We start from the raw sequence: 27,087 nt of genomic DNA, 5'->3' as shown, positions 1-27,087 counted from the left end.
CTCCAATGCTAAATTTGCAATCCCTTGATGCCTCAGAACATGTCCTACCAACCAATCCCTTATTCTAGTCAAGTTGTGCCACAAACTTCTCTTCTCCCCAATCCTATTCAAGACCTCCTCATTAGTTACATGATCTACCCACCTAATCTTCAACATTCTTCTGTAGCACCACATTTTGAAGGCTTCTATTCTCTTCTTCTCCAAACTATTTATCGTCCATGTTTCACTTCCATACAGGGCTACATTCCATGCAAATACTTTCAAAATTGACTTCCTGACACTTAAATCTATACTCGATGTTAAAAAATTTCTCTTCTTCAGAAACGCTTTCCTAGCCATTGCCATTTTATATCCTCTCTACTTCGACCATCATCAGTTATTTTGCTCCCCAAACAGGAAAACTTCTTTACTACTTTAAGTATCTCATTTCCTAATCTGTTTCCCCCAGGATCACCCGACTTAATTCGACTACATGCCATTATCCTCATTTTGCTTTTGTTGATTTTCATCTTATATCCTCCTTTCAAGACACTGTCCATTCCGTTCAACTGCCCTTCCAAGTCCTTTTCTATCTCTGACAGAATTACAATGTCATCGGCGAACCTTAAAGTTTTTATTTCTTCTCTCTGGATTTTAATACCTACTCCAAATTTTTGTTTGTTTCCTTCACTGCTTGCTCAATATACAGATTGAATAACATCGGGGAGAGGCTACAACCCTGTCTCACTCCCTTCCCAACCACCGCTTCCCTTTCATGCCCCTCGACTCTGTATAACTGCCATCTGGTTTCTGTACAAATTGTAAATAGCCTTTTGCTCCCTGTATTTTACCCCTGCCACCTTTAGAATTTGAAAGAGAGTATTCCAGTCAACATTGTCAAAAGCTTTCTCCAAGTCTACAAATGCTAGAAATGTAGGTTTGCCTTTCCTGCATCTTTCTTCTTAGATAAGTCATAAGATCAGTATTGTCTCACGTGTTCAACATTTCTATGGAATCCAAACTGATCTTCCCTGAGGTCTGCTTCTACCAGTTTTTCCATTCGTCTGCAAAGAATTCGGGTTAGTATTTTGCAGGTGTGACTAATTAAACTGATAGTTTGGTAATTTTCACATCTGTCAACAGCTGCTTTCTTTGGGATTGGAATTATTATATTCTTCTTGAAGTCTGAGGGTATTTCGCCTGTCACAAAGATCTTGCTCACCAGATGGTAGAGTTCTGTCAGGACTGGCTCTCCCAAGGCCATCAGTAGTTCCAATGGAATGTTGTCTACTCCGACTCTGGTCTTTCAGTGCTCTGTCAAACTCTTCACGCAGTATCGTATCTCCCATTTCATCTTCAAATACATCCATTTCCATAATATTGTCCTCAAGAACATCACCCTTGTATAGACCCTCTATATACTCCTTCCACCTTCCTGCTTTCCCTTCTTTGCTTAGAACTGGGTTTCCATCTGAGCTCCTGATATTCATACAAGTGGCTCTCTTTTCTCCAAAGGTCTCTTTAATTTTCCTGTAGGGAGTATCTATCTTACCCCTAGTGAGATAAGCCCCTACATCCTTACATTTGTCCTCTAGCCATGCCTGCTTAGCCATTTTTCACTTCCTGTCGATCTCATTTTTGAGACGTTTGTATTCCTTTTCACCTGATTCATTTACTGCATTTTTATATTTTCTCCTTTCATCAATTAAGTTCAATATTTATTCTGTTACCCAAGGATTTCTACTAGCCCTCATCTTTTTACGTACTTGGATCTCTGCTGTCTTCACTACTTCATCCCTCAGAGCTACCCATTCTTCTTCTACTCCATTTCTTTCCCTCATTCCTGTCAATTGTTCCCTTATGGTCTCCCTGAAGCTCTATACAACCTCTGGTTTAGTCAGTTTATCCAGGTCCCATCTCCTTAAATTCCCACCTTTTTGCAATTTCTTCAGTTTTAATCTACACTTCATAACCAATAGATTGTCGTCAGAATCCACATTTGCCCCTGGAAATGTCTTACAGTTTAAAACCTGGTTCCTAAATCGCTGTCTTACCATTACATAATCTATCTGATACCTTTTAGTATCTCCAGGATTCTTCCATGTATACAATCTTCTTTGATGATTCTTGAATCAAGTGTTAGCTATGATTAAGATATGCTCTGTGCAAAATTCTACCAGACGGCTTTCTCTTTCATTTTTTACCGACAATCCATATTCACCTACTATGTTTCCTTATCTCCCTTTTCCTACTCTCGAATTCCAGTCACCCATGACTATTAAATTTACGTCCCCCTTCACTACCTGAATAATTTCTTTTATCTCATCATACATTTCATCAATCTCTTCATCATCTACAAAGCTAGTTGGCATATAAACTTGTACTACTGTAGTAGGCATGGGCTTCGTGTCTATCGTGGCCACAATAATGCGCTCACTATGCTGTTTGTAGTAGCTTACCCGCACTCCTATTTTTTAAATTCATTATTAATTCTAATCAGATACTGCCAATAAATTACTCTGCCAACAAAAATGAAGTCCCATGGTACAAGTAGTGGCACTGCATCGCTGGACCATTGCATCAAAAATTCGAGAAACGATGACCGTAAGAAGGTATTTGAGGTAAACAATGTTACAAACAGCATCAGGGAGGCAGATCACTTCATGAAATAGGTGCCCACGGAAAGACAAACATAGACCTGGATTAAACAAACCACTCCACAACAATGCAACTTCAGCTCAGCACAAAAACCAACTAAAAGCTTCAATTTCTCACAGACTGCTCCCATTCCTTCAAATTCCAGCAATATTGTGCTATGGGAATAGCATCTCATAAAAAGTGGATACCATATTTACTCAAATCTAAGCCGCATTAAAGTCTAAGCCGCACCTGAAAAATGAAACTCGAAATCAAGGGAAAAAAAATTTCCCAAATCTAGGGTGCACCTGAAATTTGAGACTCGAAATTCAAGGGGGGAGGAAAGTTTTAGGCCGCACCTCCAAATCGAAACAAAGTTGGTCCATTGTAATATGAGACACAATCTAGGTCGAATGAATGACGATGCACCTACAGTAGTTCGGTTCAAGTCATAAGCTTAGCAGTTAAGCATTACCAGGTAGCCATTGCTATGCGTCAGACGCTCCATCCATATTTATACTGGTACCCTTCCTTTTTCACGCGCTTCGTCTGGTTTGAATCGATTGCTTATTTTTCTTTGATCTGATAAGTTCTGTTCTCTTTGTTATAGGTGTATGCATTATTGTATTGTGTCGTGCATTGTTTGTCGCATTCTGATAATGTGTGTTTATGACCTGTCGCCGCTCACGGTATGGCTTGCTTTTGAGCGCGCTACTGCCGCTTACACACACACACACACACACACACACACACACACACACACACACAGAGAGAGAGAGAGAGAGAGAGAGAGAGAGAGAGAGAGAGAGGAATTGTCTCTTTAGCGAAACAATGGCAAGAGACTGCTATTTGTTGTTACTTGCACTGCTGCTTTCTTTGATAATGATCAACAAGAACCAAATAATAGACTGCATATGGTAGAAGATGTTCTTAATGAGAGTTCAGTTAAAATTTTTCTCCGTTTGAAAATCTTTGCAGACGCCTCTTTTGTACATTACATTCTGCACAGAAATTAGAGTCATCTAACATTTAAAAATCTAGTCAATTGCTGTGCTTCATTTCTGACTGTATCACTATTAGGCATAAGAATAATACAAATATAAACATGACATGATGTGTATATTCTTCCGCGTTTGCTGTTGTCTCACACTAGTTTATTAGTTATTAGGCTGACAGGATTTAAATGAGATAGCAGCAAACACAAAAGAATACATGGCAAAATGTTTATATTCGTATTATTCTTATGGTGAAGAGAATACTGCATGTGATTCACAATTCATAAAAGTTCCTATTAGCAACCATCTCTTCTCACAGGTAGGAAAAAATTCAGAATGGAGAGTTGGCCACATTGACGAACATCCCAAACAGTCTTGCCAGTTGGACCATTGAAATGCTGCTACATTCGAATATGAACAATACGGAATTTGTGTTTACTTCGTTGGTTAATGTATGAATATGCAGTGGTCGAAACTCGGGGCGGAGAAAAAAGCTCATCTTCCACCTTTTTAAAAATTTATTTACTGACACAGAGGTTTTGGTGCAAGTATTTATCTTTGGGCCTGCAAAGCATGTCTGTGTGGCGCTACATATATTCGATGGCTGAAGTTAGTTGTGGCGGCACCTACCAACATTTTTCAGAATTTCCGCTTATTTTGCACTCGTTTCTAAGCCGCAGGCGGTTTTTTGGATTACAAAAAGCGGAAAAAAAGTGCATCTTAGATTCGAGTAAATATGGTAATCACAGAGACATTGGTTCACAGTTATTCTGCAGACAGTGTCTTTGTTAGGGAATAACATCTGTGCACCTTGTATTTTGCAAAAATTAATTCTAAGAGAGCAACAAAAGAAGAACAGGATAACATTATCTGTAAACCTGATCTATTATTAGAAACAATATAAACTTTTACTCAAGAGATCATAGTACTCTCTTCAAATAATAGATGGTCCATAACACATATAACAACAGTGTTCAGCTTTGATAACAGAAACAAGTTGTTTGAGATACTGATTTAGTTCTAGCGCCACTTGTACCATACTACCTAGTTCTTTGGAATAATCTTGTTTACTGATTGTAAATTGCAGATATGACTAAATAAAAAGTGAGGTGAATAGAGAGAGAATAGTGGTCAAAAAAGGATGAGAAAGGACAGGTATGAAACAGAGCTAAGAGCAACTGTATGACAGAAATAATGTGTATTTTTGTGTATGTTTTTTCCCCTGTTAAGTTCAAATGATTCATGAAAGAGAAGCATATGGTGGAGAAGAAGTTCCCATATGACCAAAGTGGTGAAACACAAGGATTACAGTATTTATTTGTAGTCCCACTTGCACCTTTATTTTTCTGATTTTTGCCTTGCTCACTGACTGCAGCACAGCATTACTACTCTATATTCTTACAGATGAACTGTCAATTATTTGCTACATAAGATGGGTGCTGAACATAAGCTGTAATATGGACATGATATTACCGACATATCAAGCATAGAACTTTCAGCATTGCAGCACGTTAGCAATTGCAAGTATTGAAATAATTATGAAAAATCTGCCTTGATTGCACAAACTACCTGGTATTTACCTAAGTTTCAGTGTGGGTATACACGCCTTTTTCAGAACAAATATAAAACAGCTTGCCTAAATAGGCATGGGGTCTTGCCACTGTAGGTGTTGATTTTAGCCTTTCACTATGCCTATTTAGGCAAGCTGTTTTACATTTGTTCTGAAGAAGGTGTGGTTACCCAATGTGAAACCTAGGTAAACACCAGGTAGTTTGTGCAATTGAGGCAGATTTTTCATAATTATATCAAGCATACTTTCAGTTTACAGGTACAGAATGAACTTTTGGTGTACAGTTCCCAGAATCGAGCTGCTGTCAAATTTTAAAAAAAATAAATAAATAAAACTTTAAAAAATCAGTCAGAATTATTTTCAACTAAAGAAGTAAGCATTATATTGGGTTTTATTTTCTGCATAAAAAGCCTAATCTGCCATTCATATATGGTTTTCATGATGAGCATGTCTAAGAACCTCTAATGTTTATTGACAAAACATCTTTACGTGTTGGAACCTGTTGCGACCGAAACCTGAATGGTCGTGGGGTGGCCGAGAAAGCAAGGTGGGACCAACGTGCACAAACAAACGAATGGAAAGGATGGACATGAAACAATGACGGTCGACGGAAAAAGACCTTACAATGACAACACGTAAGACGCAACAGTGAGACAGAGACAACCAAACGAATCCAAGACGTCCACAATTAACGAGATCAAAGTGTGATAAACACGCTGTCTTGTCGAGGCGATGTGTTGAGACTCACATAACGATTAGACACCCTGGCAGAGTGAGAGGTCGGCTCTTAAATACTCTATCGGGGGCGCCGCTATTGGCTGCTGGAACCACATGTTACACTTTGGCGCCCTCACACTATATGCAGGCCAGTACGCGCGTGCCGCCGCAGCTTACAGCACGATGATGCAGAGACCTCTAAGGGTCTTTGACGGCCATAACGTCTGGCTGGGAATCTAATTCTGCAGCGCGGGGTACCAGATTATGCACTACCATGGGACCAGAACCTGCCACGAAGTTCATGCCACCCCAACAAGAATGGCTCTCCGTTTCAAAAACTGCTGTAGATAGTGGTAAATCGCTGTACAACAACCTACCAGACTAGATTACAATAAAAAATAAATAAAACTTATTTTGAAACAAGTTGAAGTTATTTCTGCTGAAGTGCTGTTTATATCTGATTTGATTGAAACATTACATGGACACTTCTTTCGCAACTTTACAGTACCTTCTAGCTTCTTTAATCCTCTGGCATGTAAGTTAGCTTGGAATTTTGGATGGCACGTCTCATTCTTGTGAGCATTCTACTGCACATATCAGATGTAACTGCTGACACACTTTTCATAAAAATCAACCAAAACAAACACCAGTTTTGTCCCAAGAAATGGCATCCATAATTTCTAGACTTAAGTAAGAAAATTGCTCAAATTTATGTTGTTTTGGTGATGTTGAATGGTGGCACTTCACTGATTGCTGCTTTCATTCTGTGCTGCTGTGAATATTCATGTCTCAATAACCATGAAACTATGGGAAAACAGATCATCTCCATCTTGCTGACAGCAGTTCAAAAACACCTGACATTCCTTACACTTTATTTTGGCTGATAGCTATCTTCAGCTCCCACTTTTCACATAATTTCAAGATTTGCACATCTTCGTAAATAGTGATGCATTCATCATGAAATTCATAAACCAGTTAAAACTGCAGTTTTTTGCCCAGTTCGTGCACAATTTAATCAGTCTGAACACCGGGCCTGCCACCCAACTCTTCATCAAGCACATTTGTAGAGCCAATTTTAAAGTCTGACCACCACTGTCTAACCTTTCCTACCCCCAATGCTGTAGGCCAAATAAACTAGGTACTGTCCCTGATGAACAGGAGAAATTGCATATTCTTCAGCACACACAAAACTCAATTACAGTATGCACTTTGCGACATGTGAACAATGACTTTGAAGCTACTGTTGTTTGCTTTCATTCACAGACAAATGACTAATGAATCAAAACAATGATTTCTGTCACTTACCAAACAATTAATTGATGACACTGCGTCCGAACAACTTTATTCTGAACTTCCAACATTTAATCATCATCAACAGCCCTTACTTTTTGAATATTCTTTGTACATTGCTAATTAAGTATCTACTTGCAAATTTGGGAGCAGGAATGTTGAGATTTGACACAGAACATATCTATTATTGAAGACAAATTTAGCATCTCTTTTAACCCTTTGCCTTACGATGTAAGTTCTGCTAGTGTGAGCCGTAAGTGGCTGCAAGGTACGGATGTGCCTTACGATTCCCGGCGCTTACACATGCTAAGGCTGTGGTGCACTACGCCTGGTGGCAGACGCCTTTGGGATTTGTGAGTACGTGTGTGAGATACCAGTAATATGACATTTCTACACGTATCATAAATAATGACAATTAGTTGCCCATTGGAAATGAAACACTCATTGTCTCAAACGCAACAATATATTCACAAATGTTTTATTTCCCTTTATAAGTAAACGTACATTGATGAAATACATCATTATATTCACAACAATTCAATGCTGTAAGACTGTATAATATTTTGTTCAAAACATTCTGGGACCTCTTACGTTAGTACATTGGCAAACATATTTTCAAACGCAACATCTTCATAATGACATGTACACTAATTTAATAGTCTTTGATTGTATGATATCGTTCAAATCAATCTGGCACATGTAATGCAACCCTGCGCTTATTGCATTCCCACGTTTTTTCGCTGCATCGTTTATGCTTCTGCACACTACACAAGCTCTCGCAGGATTTACTTTTGATGGTGTTGGATCAATATGTTTGGAAAAATGTACCCAATGTTGCACATGCAGTCTTTGTGGTATATTGACGGATGCTAATCGTCCCTTCCGATTATATTCTGGTAAAGGTGTAGTTTTCAACAATGATTCTGCAATGTGAATCCTATATTCTGCGTAGCTCTGTCGTTTGTCCCAATGTATTTTGTAATACAAAATGTACGTGTTAAATAAAGCAACATCAAATAGGTAAATGAATATCTTGCGGTATCGTTTCATACATTTTCTAATCACAGGGAAGCATGCGAGCATCTGATCTTGGCAATCAATTCCAGTCATTTCTCTATTGTATTCGACAACACCTTTTTGTTTCCACGATGCATTGCGGAGAGGTGTGCCTGTGGCAATCATTTCTGCTGTTGAATGTTTTGTGGAAAGCACATAAATGTCTCGTTTACCTTTCCATTTTAGTGCCAATATTTCATTACAACTCCTCACTGTATATTCTCCCTTCTTTAATGTTGTCTTCAGGAAGCCTCTGGGGATGTTTTTTCTGTTTGAGCACATTGTTCCAATCACACTAGTTTTATTGGTGAGGAGAGTTTTGAAAAGTTTCGGTGAAGAAAACCAGTTATCTAAATATAGAGTATGCCCTATGTGTAATACCGACTGTGATAGTTCTAGAACTGCACTTTCAGAGTCACTACCACTAGCACCACGTTTGTCACTACCCGTGTATATCTTAAAATCACAGCAGTATCCTGAACCTGACTCAATCAATTTATAAATTTTAATACCAAACCTCACTCTTTTTGATAGGTTAAATTGTTTGTAGGATAAGCGCCCCTTAAATTTCATTAATGATTCATCAATGACAATATTCTCTTGCATTGTGTATACTTCCTTAAATTTTTGATTGAAGTTATCTATGACTGGCCTTAGCTTGTACAGCTTATCTGTGTTGTTGGCTAAGCTGTTATTCTCTAGATGCTGAAATCTACTTATGTGCAGAAATCACCTGAATGGCATCATCTTCTTAAATATTGGAGTTTCTATAACGGCCCTCCTATACCAATACATCTGAATCGACGGTTTCCTTACTTCAGCCAGGATTCTACATAGCGCAATGTATATTTTTATTTCATTACAGCCAATAGGAGACCACTTTTGGTCCATTTTTCGTCTCTTATGTTCATTGTTGAGTACGTCTTGTGTATATCTATTCATCTCAGTTACGATGTCTTCCCAAAATGTACTATTAAATATTACATAGAAAACGTCTAATTCTCTTATGGTTGTACTCACGTGCTGTAAAGCTGCTTCCTTTATTCCGGGAATTTCCATATTTGTCCAGCTTGTTGGTTCATTGACTTCCTTTTGCCACATCCATGACTCTGATTGTTGCTGCTAGACTTGCTCTTCTTCATCAATATCATCTTCAATCACCAACCGCTTACACTGTTTTCGTACAGGAGGTAAAACATCGCTACCACTGTCACTGCCGCTGTCAAAATATCCTGCAAAATCATTGTTGGCTATGCCAACACACGTCTCCCTTTCCTTGTGAACACGTTTGCTACATATCGGGAACATTGTGAAAGTATTTTTGTAATGTCGGCGGGTCCGAATGCGGTGAAAAACACTTTGTGTATGCCACGTATACTCAATCAGCTCTGCAACGTGTCAGAGACATTCTGTTTACATTTGGTGCGGCTGACCGATGACATCTCTCACATGACATGCGCTTGTTTGGTGCAGTAAACGTACCACGTCTCTGATATGTCTAGGTGATGTTTGGCAAGGTCGGCATGCTACGTCTCTCACATGACATTGTAAGCTAAGGGTTTAACCACTGTAGCCTCTTACTGTAGTAGTATATTCAATAATAATAGTTTCTTAGGTGTGCATCACTAGCAATTCTGAAAATTCATGTGCTGTATGAACAGGAACTTACTAGTTTCTTTATTACGTAAATTTACGGTTTAGTAAACATGGGAAATTTGTGTCATGCATAGTAATAATGTCTTCTAATCTATTATGGAAGACTAATTTAGCATCTCCTTTCAACCCTTACAGCTTCTGCACTGCAGTGATACATTCAATAACAATAGTTTCATCTGTGTGCATCATTAGCAATCCTTCAAAATGATATGTTGTATGAACAGGAAATTATGAGCTCCTTTATTACATACATGTACAGTTTAGTGAACATAAAATGTATGTCATGCATACTAATAATGTTTTCTTCACATTTATAATATGACTATGTAAGCTTATTCGAAAACCTACCTTCCCAGAAAAACAAGAAGTCCTGTGACAAGGCCCTCTAAACAAAGGAGATCATAACGATTGGCTGGTATGTCAATCCTATAAATTACATCTTCTGATGCTGCTGTTTCAGTATGCTCCAATCCTTGTTCCTTTGCCTGCATCTGCTTCTCTGTGGTCTGTATTGAAGGAAGAATATATTTACTGTAATCAAATGCGTCAAGTAATATTATTTCTGCTTGACAGTAGTTCAACCACTGACAAAAACATTTTAAAAGCAAATTTTCAAGCTTTTACTAATATAGAGCTCATTATTTTTACATATCCTAGTAGCAACCAGAAATTAATGCTATGTATGTTATTGTTAAATAGTGAAATTAGTTTTAAAATGTCTTACCAACATTATCATTTCAGACAAAATTGTAATATTACATTTTATATTCTCATACTTGCCATACTCAGCTCTAAACAGACGAAATGCACTTTAAATAACATAATAAGAAAATATCACATAATATTTTAATTCTTGTTGTTGTTGTTGTTGTTGTCTTCAGTCCTGAGACTGGTTTGATGCAGCTCTCCATGCTACTCTATCCTGTGCAAGCTGCTTCATCCCCCAGTACCTACTGCAACCTACATCCTTCTGAATCTGCTTAGTGTACTCATCTCTCGGTCTCCCTCTACGATTTTTACCCTCCACGCTGCCCTCCAATGCTAAATTTGTGATTCCTTGATGCCTCAAAACATGTCCTACCAACCGATCCCTTCTTCTAGTCAAGTTGTGCCACAAACTTCTCTTCTCCCCAATCCTATTCAATACCTCCTCATTTGTTACGTGATCTATCCACCTTATCTTCAGTATTCTTCTGTAGCACCACATTTCGAAAGCTTCTATTCTCTTCTTGTCCAAACTAGTTATCGTCCATGTTTCACTTCCATACATGGCTACACTCCAAACAAATACTTTCAGAAACGACTTCCTGATACATAAATCTATATTCGATGTTAACAAATTTCTCTTCTTCAGAAACGCTTTCCTTGCCATTGCCAGTCTACATTTTATATCCTCTCTACTTCGACCATCATCAGTTATTTTACTTCCTAAATAGCAAAACTCCTTTACTACTTTAAGTGTCTCATTTCCTAATCTAATTCCCTCAGCATCACCCGATTTAATTTGACTACATTCCATTATCCTCGTTTTGCTTTTGTTAATGTTCATCTTATATCCTCCTTTCAAGACACTGTCCATTCCGTTCAACTGCTCTTCCAAGTCCTTTGCCGTCTCTGACAGAATTACAATGTCATCGGCGAACCTCAAAGTTTTTACTTCGTCTCCATGAATTTTAATACCTACTCCAAATTTTTCTTTTGTTTCCTTTACTGCTTGCTCAATATACAGATTGAATAACATCGGGGAGAGGCTACAACCCTGTCTCACTCCTTTCCCAACCACTGCTTCCCTTTCATGCCCCTCGACTTTTATGACTGCCATCTGGTTTCTGTACAAATTATAAATAGCCTTTCGCTCCCTGTATTTTACCCCTGCCACCTTTAGAATTTGAAAAAGAGTATTCCAGTCAACATTGTCAAAAGCTTTCTCTAAGTCTACAAATGCTAGAAACGTAGGTTTGCCTTTTCTTAATCTTTCTTCTAAGATAAGTCGTAAGGTCAGTATTGCCTCACGTGTTCCAACATTTCGACGGAATCCAAACTGATCCTCCCCGAGGTCTGCATCTACCAGTTTTTCCATTCGTCTGTAAAGAATTCGCGTTAGTATTTTGCAGCCGTGGCTTATTAAACTGATAGTTCGGTAATTTTCACATCTGTCAGCACCTGCTTTCTTTGGGATTGGAATTATTATATTCTTCTTGAAGTCTGAGGGTATTTCGCCTGTCTCATACATCTTGCTCACCAGCTGGTAGAGTTTTGTCATGACTGGCTCTCCCAAGGCCGTCAGTAGTTCTAATGGAATCTTGTCTACTCCGGGGGCCTTGTTTCGACTCAAGTCTTTCAGTGCTCTGTCAAACTCTTCACGCAGTATCGTATCTCCCATTTCGTCTTCATCTACATCCCCTTCTATTTCCATAATATTGTCCTCAAGTACATCGCCCTTGTATAAGCCTTCTATATACTCCTTCCACCTTTCTGCCTTCCCTTCTTTGCTTAGAACTGGGCTGCCATTTGAGCTCTTGATATTCATACACGTGGTTCTCTTCTCTCCAAAGGTCTCTTTAATTTTCCTGTAGGCAGTATCTATCTTACCCCTAGTGAGATAAGCTTCTACATCCTTACATTTTTCCTCTAGCCATCCCTGTTTAGCCATTTTGCACTTCCTGCCGATCTCATTTTTGAGACGTTTGTATTCCTTTTTGCCTGCTTCATTTACTGCATTTTTATATTTTCTCCTTTCATCAATTAAATTCAATATTTCTTCTGTTACCCAAGGATTTCTAGCAGCCCTTGTCTTTGTACCTACTTTATCCTCTGCTGCCTTCACTACTACATCCCTCAGAGCTACCCATTCTTCTTCTACTGTATTTCTTTCCCCTATTCCTGTCAATTGTTCCCTTATGCTCTCTCTGAAACTCTGTACAACCTCTGGTTCTTTCAGTTTATCCAGGTCCCATCTCCTTAATTTCTCACATTTTTGCAGTTTCTTCAGTTTTAATCTACAGGTCATAACCAATAGATTGTGGTCAGAGTCCACATCTGCCCCTGGAAATGTCTTACAACTTAAAACCTGGTTCCTAAATCTCTGTCTTACCATTATATAATCTATCTGATACCTTTTAGTATCTCCAGGGTTCTTCCACGTATACAACCTTCTTTCATGATTCTTAAACCAAGTGTTAGCTATGATTAAGTTGTGCTCTGTGCAAAATTCTACTAGGCGGCTTCCTCTTTCATTTCTTAGCCCCAATCCATATTCACCTACTATGTTTCCTTCTCTCCCTTTTCCTACACTCGAATTCCAGTCACCCATTACTATTAAATTTTCGTCTCCCTTCACTATCTGAATAATTTCTTTTATTTCATTTTAATTCTTATGCATGTTTATTACATCCTTGTGGGTGTAATGCCGTCTCATATTGTAATATACTGTAAAATAAAATAGAATATGAGAGATCATGTTTCATTGCACTTTCAAAGGTTTTATTTTAAGCTGTTCAAACTACTCCTTTCTGGAATGGGAATTTCTCATTTTCAAGGTCATGCAGTGAGGGCTGCCACTGTTTTAAGCACCAACAGCCTTAATAGGAGGAATGGACATGGGCATGAACAGAAGAGACAAGGGAGTTGGTTTATAGATTCTTTTCTGCACACGCTGATCTCTCTTAACCAACAGCCTATTACTGGGGGCCAGTCTTTAGCTGTTGGTGATTAAGAACAAAGGATGGTAGTTCTATTGTGGGCTAGTGACTTGTACGGCCAGGAAGCCTACATGTCACATTGGATTGCAGTCACTGATGATGATGATGATGATGATGATGATGGGAGATTATTGCAAATCTCCTAGTTTATGTTATTCATGTGCTTCATAATTTCAACAGTTTTCTTTAGCCTGGATATCTGCAAGCTGCTCATAATAAAGCTGATGTTTGTTTACCGCTGGTTCATTGTCCTGCAGAAGTGAATTCCCAACTTATTTGAGAAAATTTGGGAATCTGAACTTCTGGAGCACAGTTTGGTATGGAAGTAAATCACTGATATTGGGGGAAAAACAAAAAAGAAGATAACTGAAGCAACTGATATGTGGTTTTAAAGGAGAACACTGAAAATCAAGTGTGCTGATATGTTATGAAATAAGAAGGTTCTTTCAAGAATCAGCAAGGAAAGGAATGTATGGAAAACACTGACTAGAAGAGGGAAGTGGATGATAGGACATGTATTCTGATATCATGGAATAACTTTTACAGTGCTGTAATGTGCAAAAATTGTAGGTAAAGAGACAGATCAGAATATATCCCACAAACAACTAAGGTCACTGGGTGTAAGTGCTATTCTGAAATGAAGAGATTGGGAGAGGAAAAGAAATCCTTGCAGGATGCATCAAACTTATCAGGAGACTACTGAGAAAAAAATTATATATCTTTCGAAACTTGAGTTTGAAGAAGGATTCAAAGGATTTCATAGACTGAAAAAGCACAAAATAAAACAGTCCTGGAGACAATTTTTAAAGAGAGCATATTTAGAGGCTAAAATATTGCAGATGAAACTAAAGTAGGTTGGACATGTCATGGAAGCAGAAACCCACCAGAGAGAGCTGTATTACTTGGAACAGCTGGTCATATGAGAAGAGGAAAACCAAGGATAAGGTATAGACATGACATCAAAGACAGCACCAAAATTTCTGTGGAAAAGCTAAGGAACATACCACCCAGAACTGTGTTTAAGGATTGATTCATAATGCCATCAGGAGTTGGGAACACAACAACAAAGTACATTAGAGCACTGTAAAGTGCAGAGATATAAATTAAGTCATAGAATATAAATAAATGTTGGTGGGTCTTGAAAGTGGTTGAAGTCTACTCACTCACACCCAAACCAAAGACCTTGATGGTACACCTTGTCAGCCAAAAAGTTTCGAGACTGGGTTAGTAAAGAAACAAGGAAAGTTCAGGGTCTCTCCTTACTTGACACACTTGAGTATAATGCATAGACTGTTAATACAGTCATGTTGAAGCTAACCCACGGGGTGCTGGATGGCTGATGGTGAGGGGTTGTGGCAGGGTTGCTGGCTGGGAGTGGCCCACAGAAACACAGCTATCAAAATAAACACTTTGTTTCACTAAGACACTTGCACTCTGATGACACAGAGCAGCAATCACACCCCTCTCAGCCCATGGCAAGGACCTTGGGTCCAGCAAGATGACAGCTAGTGGTCAGACAGCTGACTGTCAAATGTGCGCCCAGCATGGGTACTGGCCCAGTACTGGCACATGACCCAGCTGTGTGAGTTGCGCCACAAGCACACGGCACCATCGGCACTCAGAGGTGACCAGAATTCTTGCAGAGGTATCCAGCTCACAGTTTACACATGCATCCCGGCAGGTGATGCCGTGACACGTAACAGCACCTGCACCAGAAGCAGCAGAAGATGGCCACTGTGAGTGAGACTCGACCCACTGCACCCATGGGCAGTAGGCCTGGGATAGCCCATGCAGTGGCACAAGTCCGAAAAGGAGATTTTGTGCGGAAAGCTATAACAACAACGGATACCTAAACTTTCCCCATGACTTCACCCCCTGTCAGGCTTAGCCTCCACATCCTAGCAGCAATGATGGACTGTAAATGAATCTGCTACAAAATGATAGCTATTAATACTGACTATCTGAGCATCTGTTATGCTACTGTGCCACATCTAGTCATGTTCTCGACACCACCACTGAAGCCTGTCAGTGGAGAAACCCCTGCAAGAACCGTATCTTACCACGGTGCTGCAGGTTTTGCACAGCCATGCTTGGCCTGTTTCACAATGAATAAACAGTCCTGTTACCATAACCACAATTTCTACATGTCACGCTTGCCAGCTGCCAGTGTCAGCTGCAATGCTTTACCACTATCTTCCCCCAGATTTACCCACAAAATAGAAGTGACACCATTACCACCTTCTATGGGAAGATCTGCCTCTCCCCCCCCCCCCCCCCCCCCTCCTCCAAGGTCGCCACCTAGAACCAGCCTACACCTGAGATTTCCAAGTCAATTGGATGTCGTATCACATTTATGGAACTAGTTTTCACTAAAGGAGTGTCCGGTGGCTTAAACCGCATGGTTAAGAGACTGAATTTAACCTACAATGCTTACTCATCATTAGACTTCCTCTTATGCTGCTAAGCCATTTATTTACTATTCTACTTAATAGTACATTAGTTCTCTTGGGACACACACAACAGCCTGCCTTTATTTTTTGTCCTGCAAGTCCTGTGCCCTTGGCATCTCTCTCTCTCCATGCCCTCGTGTCCTGTTCCTAGGCCTTTAATCCTCTTCAGCACACACTCTAAAATGTCACATATGCACTCACTATGGCTTTTGTCGCCTTGGAATCTCTCCTCACATTGCTTAATGTCACATCATCTCTCATGGGCATCACACTCTCCTCATTATTTTAAACATATTTCACTACTTGGCATGCTTATGCACACACAACTTCTAATTCTCATTCCACACTAAAATGACACTGGACAACTCTTTTATCTCCTAATAACTTATCCTTAACATATCTACTTTAACAATACTTCGTCTGGCTCCATTACACTCTTATGCTTGGCACCTCATTTGTCTATCCAGAGGCTTTTTTAACCCATTGTATTGGACATCATTTGGAGATTTGTTCTTGCAAAAACAGTTCTTCTTATGCTTTCTTACAAAATGTATTTCCAAATCTATCCTCACAAATGTACCACCGAGTAAGGTGGCAGAGCGGTTAGCACACTGGACTTGCATTTGGGAGGATGACAGTTCAAACCCGCGTCCGGCCATCCTGATTTACGTTTTCCATGATTTCCCTAAATCGCTTCACGCAAATGCCGGGATGGTTCCTTTGAAAGGGCACGGCAGATTTCCTTCCCAATTCTTCCCTCATCTAATGGGACCAATGATCTCGCTGTTTGGTCCCCTTCCCCAAACCAACCCACCAACCAACCACTCACCATACTTCAACAGATTGTCCCATCAATCCCCCTCAATGTAGTGCTCATCAAGACTGAAACCTTCACAAAATGTTTGGTTCCTGGTACTCCTGTTCCCTCAAAGAAACTCCCTGGAGCCTAGTGGCAAGATATCATACGAGTTAAGCCTTTTACATACTTGTACACCGTTTTAACCAATTTGTTCCATAATGGCAGAAGCATCTTGTGACGGCTCTACACTGGCAACAATTTCCCACTGCCAAAGGTCAATTTTGCTATAATGTTCAGTCAGAAAGTTTACTCTCAGATTTGTTCATATCCTTCTCCTACTTTTCATGCCTCATACACTTTTCCTACTTTGCACTTGTTGTGCATATCACACTGTGCTTGCATTGTAAACAACTCACAGCACATATCAGCAGCTCGCTCTGCAAGGCTGTGACCAACTGCTTGTGCCACCGTTACATTCCCAACCCCTTGCACACACTCCTCAACAGATTCCGTCTTGTCTGCCCAATCACTAACTTCACAAATAAATCTCCATCCCCTTTTCCTTTTTCTATGCATATCCTTCTTCTGGGGAATTAATTGGCTGTACTGTTCTGGCCACAACATCTGCAACAACTTCTTGTGCATTTCCCATAGTATGTGTAATAACAAAATCGTCTGCTGTTCCACTTTGTGTGATGCAAAAATCACCAGTGCTTGAAATTCCCTATGGATCAGGCCCAGGATCCACACCCTCTAATCAAGACTCCTCCCCCCCCCCCCCCCCCCCCCCAGTGGGATAGATGATACTGCTGCACTAGCATCACCCATGTTGTTATCCAAACACTTATTCAATTTGGAACAGCCCACACCCATTCCTGCCACCCACACTTCACAATTCCACATGATTTCAGAGCTGGTACTGCTTCGGTATTCTCCTTGACTCTGTTATTATTCTGTGGAGTGCATAAAATCTCACAAAGTTGCATAACATCACCTCTCTTGTCTCTAACTATACTAATGTTCCAACTCAACAACCTGTACCACCAGTCGTCAAATTCTGCCCTGTCCATTACTGGATTGACAGATTCAACTACATTAATGGCTGTTGAAAGTATTGCAGGTACAGGCAAACTATCCACAGGTCTGTCCCTCTCCCTTTATATTTTCTCCTTCCCCCTCCTTTCCATCCTCTCCAAAATCTTCCTATTCCTTACATCATGAGGCCTGTTTTCAATCCATTTTCATTGAGTTTTTCTGATCTCTTTTCTGTGTACTCTGGAGACTTGCAATAAGCTATTTCCTTCTCCCAATCCCACAGTGCTTCCACGACTTAGACAACTATTTCCATTGTATTTTATCTGCTTTGGCTGCTACAATTTCTGACATCTGCTCCATGATAGCCCGCTTTGACGCTGACCATGATGTGATTACCTTTTATCAATTAGACACACAAGCAACAAGGACACTTAAGCGCACTACCATCCCACACCTCTCACTACTTTATATGCTTTATACTCCTTGCTCTTCACCCTGTCCATTCGAAAACTGTGACATTGTACAGAGATTGTAGTGCCACATCAAATTCAGCACTGACATTAGTGATGGCTCACTACAATCAATGACAATCTCTGAGAGGTACTCAACAAGACCACACCTCCCTTTCAGCATAGTGGCATCCTCACACCGAGGTCAATATAGTGCCAAGCACGCAAGAGCTCAGCCCAGTCTGTGGCCTCATCTGAAGGAGTCAGCATCATATTGAACGCAGTTTTCCAAAATTCCTTCACCAGGGAAGACAAATGGAATATTCCAGAATTTGAAACACGAACAGCTGCTAGCACGAGTTTCTTAGAAGTAGATACCTTAGGGGTTGCGAACCAACTCAAATCGCTTGATATGGGCAAGTCTTCAGGTCCAGATTGTATACAGATAAGGTTCCTTTCAGATTACGCTGATACAATAGCTCCCTACTTAGCAATCATATACAACTGCTAGCTCACCGATAGATCTGTACCTACAGATTGGAAAAATGCGCAGGTCGCACCAGTGTTTAAGAAGCGTAGTAGGGGTAATCCATCTAACTACAGACCTATATCATTGACGTCGGTTTGCAGTAGGGTTTTGCAGCATATACTGTATTTAAACTAGAGTGCTGCAACACTCAATGTTTGATCGGACACGGCTCGCCTGCTGAAAGGAGGACCGAGCTGCTCGTGTCTGGCCCCATACGACTCGGCTCAATCACGTACTCGTCCCATGTCTGTTGTCCGGATTCCGGACATGTGGATAACCGAGCATGACCGGTCACCGCTGATGTCTCACCTCGCCTCGCCCTCTCTCTCTCTCTCTCTCTCTCTCTCTCTCTCTCTCTCTCTCTCTCTCTCTCTCACAAACACACACACACACACACACACACACACACACACACACACACACACACACACACACAATGTATTTATCTCTGTCTCTCTCTCTTTTAATACAAAAGTAACGTTTCCAAGAATGGGTACGTGACACAGCTAAGTTCATAAAGCACGTGGAAAGTAAAATGATATTTCAGTACAATCGCAGATAGGAGTTTCATTTCCAAACAGAAGATATATTTTTCCTTTCATTAATAGGAAACATTAAATAAGTGCGTTCCCTGTAATCTAGAAGACAAGAAAGCATACAAAGAACATTAAACATTTAAAGACGTAACTTGTCATACTTTTCACTTGCTTGCAACAGAAACAAAATTATAGTTATTGCTGATCAGCAGTAAATCACTAACGCGTTCTGGATTTAATTGGCTGCGGCGATTTGTTAGTGACATGCCAGCTTTACTAAAGCATCTTTCACTAGGTGTGCTTGTTCAAATGGCTCTGAGCACTATGGGACTTAACATCTCAGGTTATCAGTCCCCTAGAACTTAGAACTACTTAAACCTAACTAACCTAAGGACATCACACACATCCATGCGCGAGGCAGGATTCGAACCTGCGACCGTAGCGGTCGCGCAGTTCCAGATTGTAGCGCCTAGAACCGCTCGGCCACATCGGCCGGCCATGATTTAACAATAAGTTATCTTCATCAAAAGTGTGGATAAGTGCTGTGTTTATACAATGAGCAGCACAAGGGATTCTTTCATGATTTTCCAAAGCCTTTGTTACATTGGCACCCTGGACGGAGACAAAAACAAAACTGTGCAACATGTCCGGCGAAATGTCCCAATCAGCCGTCCTCTGTTAAATTTCTTTCATAATATTTACTACCATCTTCTTAACGTCCGGGAATTTTATTGTAAATAAAACATGGTTCACAAGAGAACAATCTGTGTTAATGTAATGTGTCATAAGCGCCAAATAGTGCACCTGATTACGCGAATCAATCCACATATCAACAGTCGCAGCACATTTTTTATTAATAACTTCCGCAATAACAGAAGGCATATGCTGTTTCGTTTTGTACCAGCTTGTTCTTTGACATGTCTGCTTATAGTAGAGGGATGTGGCATGACATCTGCCATCTTCTCCCTAATAGGCACCTAGATATATTAATTCTTGGCGTAGTTCTCTGAAACATTCACCGGGAACAACATTAAAAGGTCTCATATCTTTAGCACCCATTGCAACACACTTTTCTGTAATACTATTTTTTATTACTGCCGGTAGCCCTGAAGGGGCTGTATCTTTCTGAGGTTTCTAGCAACTTTTTTCCCTTTAAATGAGTGGTTACTGACTAGAAGCACAATAATGTGGAGCAGTTTATGCACGATACGTACCCAGTAGATGCACTGTTTTCATCTACAACCAACAGAAATGTACTCCACACTTGGCTTTTAAGACCTTCCCGTTTCTTCATTGTGTAAACATTGGTTTCAATCTTACGTCTTACTGCACTGGTTTCGTCGCGCTGCATTATTACATAGAGAGACACACCACAAATGAGAAGCCCGTACTGGCTGCAGTCTCACACGGATAATGACATGTGTAATGTGTTTGAAGTTACGTGCTACATATTCGGTCAAGGCATCTATGCTCGGTCACTAGAACTAGTGCGGGCAGCCTATCCAGTTAGGGTGTGCTCACCCCATCCCGTATTTTGTGCTCGCTTACTCGGTCATGCAGGACTCTAATTCAAACATCATGAATCACCTCGAAGGGAACGATCTATTGATACGTAATCAGCATGGTTTCAGAAAACATCGTTGTTGTGCAACAAAGCTAGCTCTTTATTCGCACGAAGTAATGGCCGCTATCGACAGAGGGTCTCAAATTGATTCCATATTTCTGGATTTCCAGATGGGTTTTGACACCGTTCCTCACAAGCAACTTCTAATAAAGCTGCGGACCTATGGGGTATCGTCTCAGTTGTGCGACTGGATTCATGATTTCCTGTCAGGAAGGTCGCAGTTTGTAGTAATAGACGGCAAATCATCGAGTAAAACTGAAGTGATAACAGGTGTTCCCCAGGGAAGCGTCCTAGGACCTCTGCTGTTCCTGATCTATATAAATGACCTGGGTGACAATCTGAGCAGTTCTCTTAGGTTGTTAGCAGATGATGCTGTAATTTACCGTCTACTAAAGTCATCCAAAGACCAGTATCAGTTGCAAAGCGATTTAGAGAAGATTGCTGTATGGTGTGGCAGGTGGCAGTTGACGCTAAATAATGAAAAGTGTGAGGTGATTCACATGAGTTCCAAAAGAAATCCGTTGGAATTCGATTACTCGATAAATAGTACAATTCTCAAGGCTGTCAATTCAAATAAGTACCTGGGTGTTGAAATTACGAACAACTTCAGTTGGAAAGTCCACATAGATAATATTGTGGGGAAGGCGAGCCAAAGGTTGTGCTTCATTGGCAGGACACTTAGAAGATGCACAAGTCCACTAAAGAGACAGGTTACACTACACTCATTCGTCCTCTGTTAGAATATTGCTGCGCGATGTACGATCCTTACCAGGTGGGATTGACGGAGGACACTGAAAGGGTGCAAAAAAGGGCAGCTCGTTTTGTATTATCACGTAATAGGGGAGAGAGTGTGGCAAATATGATACGCGAGTTGGGATGGAAGTCATTAAAGCAAAGATGGTTTTTGTCGCAGCGAGATCTATTTACGAAACTTCAGTCACCAACTTTCTCTTCCGTATGCGAAAATATTTTGTTGAGCCCAACCTACATAGGCAGGGAATGATCATCAAAATAAAATAAGAGAAATCAGTGCTCGAACAGAAAGGTTTAGGTTTTCGTTTTTCCCGCGCGCTGTTAGGGAGTGGAATGGTAGAGAGATAATATGATTGTGGTTTGATGAACCCTCTACCAAGCACTTAAATGTGAACTGCAGAGTGATGATGTAGATGTAGATGTGGATAGTGTGGGACCAACAATGTAGTAAGGTTTCAGATGAACTGGTACTGTTATAAATGTCAAACACCGTATCTCAAGAGAACAGTTTGTAACTTAGAGCATCATATGATGCTTTCATAGTCAATGATTGATGTAAATTATCCAGTGGTAAAGAAGTGTGTCAAAGCTAAGTAAATATTTTATTAATTTATGTAACAAACTGAACTAATATTTTGTGTGTTCTAGTTTGATAAGCCTTCTCCCAGAGTAACCAAAGGACCCACAGTTATGGTCACAACACAAACTGCCACGTTTCCTACTAGTCTCAGACTCGGTCGTCTTAAGAACTCCAGTCAGTAAATACATTAGAATGAAATCAAATTATGAGAACACTTAACCATAACATTACCATGTTACTTCTTACTACAAATAAACTACTCTTGCCCAAGTGACTGCTCATAATTATTACATACACACCTCAATGATGACTTAGAATCATCTCCTGAATTGTTACACTTGGTTAACAACTTAGACACAACAAGTCAAACCTACTGCTCATAACACAGACTGCAAAACCAACATTCTTATTTTCACATCCAGAGAACATCATCCGTGTTTACCTGCCACTGGGGGATAAATACAATTACACATCTGACCAAAGATCCACTGACTTGCCGCAATACTTGCAGTCAAACAAGACAAAAAGACTGCACTCGCCCAACCACATGTTGAAGAGACTGCAAACTAGCAGTAGTCAAGCCACCTTCTTCATTCACAGATTGCGTTTATAGACAGTATCAACCCTTCTGTCGCCACCAAACGATGTGCTGACGGGGTCAAAGATCCCACTTCTGATGCCAAATGAAACTGACCCCCAGGATGGTAGGGCACTTTGAAGCAGGGTGGCTGACAGCAGACAGTTGTGGCGGGGTTGCTGGCTCGAGACGGCTCAGAGAAACAGAGATATAAAAATAAACACTTTATTTCAGTCTGACATTTGCACTCTGCCGATGTGGTGTAGCAGCCAAGACCTCAGTATGTGGCAAGTACTGCAGGGCCAGTGAAGAGACAAGTAGTGCCCAGCTGGCTGGCTGTAACATCCAATAACCATCACATCATCATAACATTCTTAACCTGTAGGAATGGCTTTTATCTGTACAGAAAATAAGCTGGCATAAAGACGAAAGTTTAATCAACTTATTCAAAAGGTTTGGAAATATTAGAGCATTAGTTTTGACAATGTGTCCGTACTGTAATGTTTACTACTTTCATCGTTACAATATAATGCCTCTAAGCTTATTCCACAGTAAAATTCTATCCCATACCATTGCTACATAGCATCATGTTTGAGATTTGGTCTGTACAGGGAACCATGAACCATGGACCTTGCCGTTGGTGGGGAGGCTTGCGTGCCTCAGCGATACAGATGGCCATACCGTAGGTGCAACCACAACGGAGGGGTATCTGTTGAGAGGCCAGACAAACATGTGGTTCCTGAAGAGGGGCAGCAGCCTTTTCAGTAGTTGCAGGGGCAACAGTCTGGATGATTGACTGATCTGGCCCTGTAACCCTAACCAAAACGGCCTTGCTGTTTTGGTACTGCAAACGGCTGAAAGCAAGGGGAAACTACGGCCGTAATTTTTCCCGAGGACATGCAGCTTTACTGTATGATTAAATGATGATGACGTCCTCTGAGGTAAAATATTCCGGAGGTAAAATAGTCCCCCATTCGGATCTCCGGGCGGGGACTACTCAGGAGGACGTCGTTATCAGGAGAAAGAAAACCGGCGTTCTACGGATCGGAGCGTGGAATGTCAGATCCCTGAATCGGGCAGGTATGTTAGAAAATTTAAAAAGGGAAATGGATAGGTTAAAGTTAGATATAGTGGGAATTAGTGAAGTTCGGTGGCAGGAGGAACAAGACTTTTGGTCAGGTGAATATAGGGTTATAAATACAAAATCAAATAGGGGTAATGCAGGAGTAGGTTTAATAATGAATAAAAAAATAGGAGTGCGAGTAAGCTACTACAAACAGCATAGTGAACGCATTATTGTGGCCAAGATAGACACAAAGCCAATGCCTACTACAGTAGTACAGGTTTATATGCCAACTAGCTCTGCAGATGATGAAGAAATTGATGAAATGTATGATGAGACAAAAGAAATTATTCAGGTAGTGAAGGGAGACGAAAATTTAATAGTCATGGGTGACTGGAACTCATCAGTAGGAAAAGGGAGAGAAGGAAACATAGTAGGTGATTATGGATTGGGGCTAAGAAATGAAAGAGGAAGCCGTCTGGCAGAATTTTGCACAGAGCATAACTCAATCATAGCTAACACTTGGTTCAAGAATCATAAAAGAAGGTTGTATACATGGAAGAATCCTGGAGATACTAAAAGGTATCAGATAGATTATATAATGGTAAGACAGAGATTTAGGAATCAGGTTTTAAATTGTAGGACATTTCCAGGGGCAGATGTGGACTCTGACCACAATCTATTGGTTATGACCTGTAGGTTAAAACTGAAGAAACTGCAAAAAGGTGAGAATTTAAGGACATGGGATCTGGATAAGCTGAAAGAACCAGAGGTTGTACAGAGTTTCAAGGAGAGCATAAGGGAACAATTGTCAGCAATGGGGGAAAGAAACACAGTAGAAGAAGAATGGGTAGCTCTGAGGGATGAAGTAGTGAAGGCAGCAGAGGATAAAGTAGGTACAAAGACGAGGGCTGCTAGAAATCCTTGGGTAACAGAAGAAATATTGAATTTAATTGATGAAAGGAGAAAATATAAAAATGCAGTAAATGAAGCAGGCAAAAAGGAATACAAACGTCTCAAAAATGAGATCGACAGGAAGTGCAAAATGGCTAAGCAGGGATGGCTAGAGGACAAATGTAAGGATGTAGAGGCTTATCTCACTAGGGGTAGGATAGATACTGCCTACAGGAAAATTAAAGAGACCTTTGGAGAGAAGAGAGCCACGTGTATGAATATCAAGAGCTCAGATGGCAACCCAGTTCTAAGCAAAGAAGGGAAGGCAGAAAGGTGGAAGGAGTATATAGAAGGTTTATACAAGGGCGATGTACTTGAGGACAATATTATGGAAATGGAAGAGGATGTAGATGAAGACGAAATGGGAGGTAAGATACTGCGTGAAGAGTTTGACAGAGCACTGAAGGACCTGAGTCGAAACAAGGCGCCCGGAGTAGACAACATTCCATTAGAACTACTGACGGCCTTGGGAGAGCCATTCCTGACAAAACTCTACCAGCTGGCGAGCAAGATGTATGAGACTGGTGAAACACCCTCAGACTTCAAGAAGAATATAATAATTCCAATCCCAAAGAAAGCAGGTGCTGACAGATGTGAAAATTACCGAACTATCAGTTTAATAAGTCACACCTGCAAAATACTAACACGAATTCTTTACAGACGAACGGAAAAACTGGTAGATGCGGACCTCGGGGAGGATCAGTTTGGATTCCGTAGAAATGTTGGAACACGTGAGGCAATAATGACCTTACGACTTATCTTAGAAGAAAGATTAAGAAAAGGCAAACCTACGTTTCTAGCATTTGTAGACTTAGAGCTTTTGACAATGTTGACTGGAATACTCTCTTTCCAATTCTAAAGATGGCAGGGGAAAAATACAGGGAGCAAAAGGCTATTTACAATTTGTACAGAAACCAGATGGCAGTTATAAGATTCGAGGGACATGAAAGGGAAGCAGTGTTTGGGAAAGGAGTGAGACAGGGTTGTAGCCTCTCCCCGATGTTATTCAATCTGTATATTGAGCAAGCAGTAAAGGAATCAAAAGAAAAATTTGGAGTAGGTATTAAAATTCATGGAGAAGAAGTAAAAACTTTGAGGTTCGCTGATGACATTGTAATTCTGTCAGAGACGGCAAAGGACTTGGAAGAGCAGTTGAATGGAATGGACAGTGTCTTGAGAGGAGTATATAAGATGAACATCAACAAAAGCAAAATGAGGATAATGGATTGTAGTCGAATTAAGTCGGGTGATGCTGAGGGAATTAGATTAGGAAATGAGACACTTAAAGTAGTAAAGGAGTTTTGCTATTTAGGAAGTAAAATAACTGATGATGGTCGAAGTAGAGAGGATATAAAATGTAGACTGGTCATGGCAAGGAAAGCGTTTCTGAAGAAGAGAAATTTGTTAACATCGAATATAGATTTATGTATCAGGAAGTCGTTTCTGAAAGTATTTGTTTGGAGTGTAGCCATGTATGGAAGTGAAACATGGACGATAACTAGTTTGGACAAGAAGAGAATAGAAGCTTTCGAAATGTGGTGCTACAGAAGAATGCTGAAGATTAGATGGGTAGATCACGTAACTAATGAGGAGGTATTGAATAGGATTGGGGAGAAGAGAAGTTTGTGGCACAATTTGACTAGAAGAAGGGATCGGTTGGTAGGACATGTTTTGAGGCATCAAGGGATCACAAATTTAGCATTGGAGGGAAGCGTGGAGGGTAAAAATCGTAGAGGGAGACCAAGAGATGAATATACTAAGCAGATTCAGAAGGATGTAGGTTGCAGTAGGTACTGGGAGATGAAGAAGCTTGCACAGGATAGAGTAGCATGGAGAGCTGCATCAAACCAGTCTCAGGACTGAAGACAACAACGACAACAACGACAACAACAACAACAACAACAACAACAACAACTGTACAGGGTGGCCAGCTGAGTTGGACTCTTGATGCTCCACAAATGGCTGTTGGTACAAAAATTAAATTTCCTACGAATGATTACATGCAAGTGGTGAGGAATGTGTCATTTGATTAACACTTTTCTCTGATACAAAAGTAAGTCAAATTTGTGAACAACTAATGTTGATTTTGAGTTCTAGTGTTTAACTGCTCTGCCAATCTGTTCCATTAAAAACTCCA

The 27,087-nt window shown here is 40.4% G+C and overlaps 1 protein-coding gene and 1 long non-coding RNA gene across 2 annotated transcripts in view; one reads left to right on the top strand and one right to left on the bottom strand.

Annotated features, from left to right (window-relative positions):
• LOC126267776 (phenylalanine--tRNA ligase beta subunit) overlaps window positions 1-27,087 on the bottom strand; it is a 125,058-nt gene that overhangs the window by 62,389 nt on the left and 35,582 nt on the right. The window contains exon 3 of the mRNA XM_049973084.1: window positions 10,249-10,406. Within this exon, the coding sequence (XP_049829041.1) occupies window positions 10,249-10,406 (158 nt within the window). The remainder of the gene's footprint in view (window positions 1-10,248; window positions 10,407-27,087) is intronic.
• The window catches only part of LOC126267786 (uncharacterized), a 37,317-nt gene continuing 33,465 nt past the window's right edge, over window positions 23,236-27,087 (top strand). Inside the window, exons 1-2 of the long non-coding RNA XR_007549049.1 lie at window positions 23,236-23,386; window positions 26,873-27,003. This is a non-coding gene — a long non-coding RNA (uncharacterized LOC126267786). The remainder of the gene's footprint in view (window positions 23,387-26,872; window positions 27,004-27,087) is intronic.

Source organism: Schistocerca gregaria, chromosome 1 (genome assembly GCF_023897955.1).
Source record: "Schistocerca gregaria isolate iqSchGreg1 chromosome 1, iqSchGreg1.2, whole genome shotgun sequence".
NCBI lineage: Eukaryota > Metazoa > Arthropoda > Insecta > Orthoptera > Acrididae > Schistocerca > Schistocerca gregaria.
Note: the sequence above shows the minus strand (reverse complement) of the source record. Positions and strands in the feature narration are given on the sequence as shown.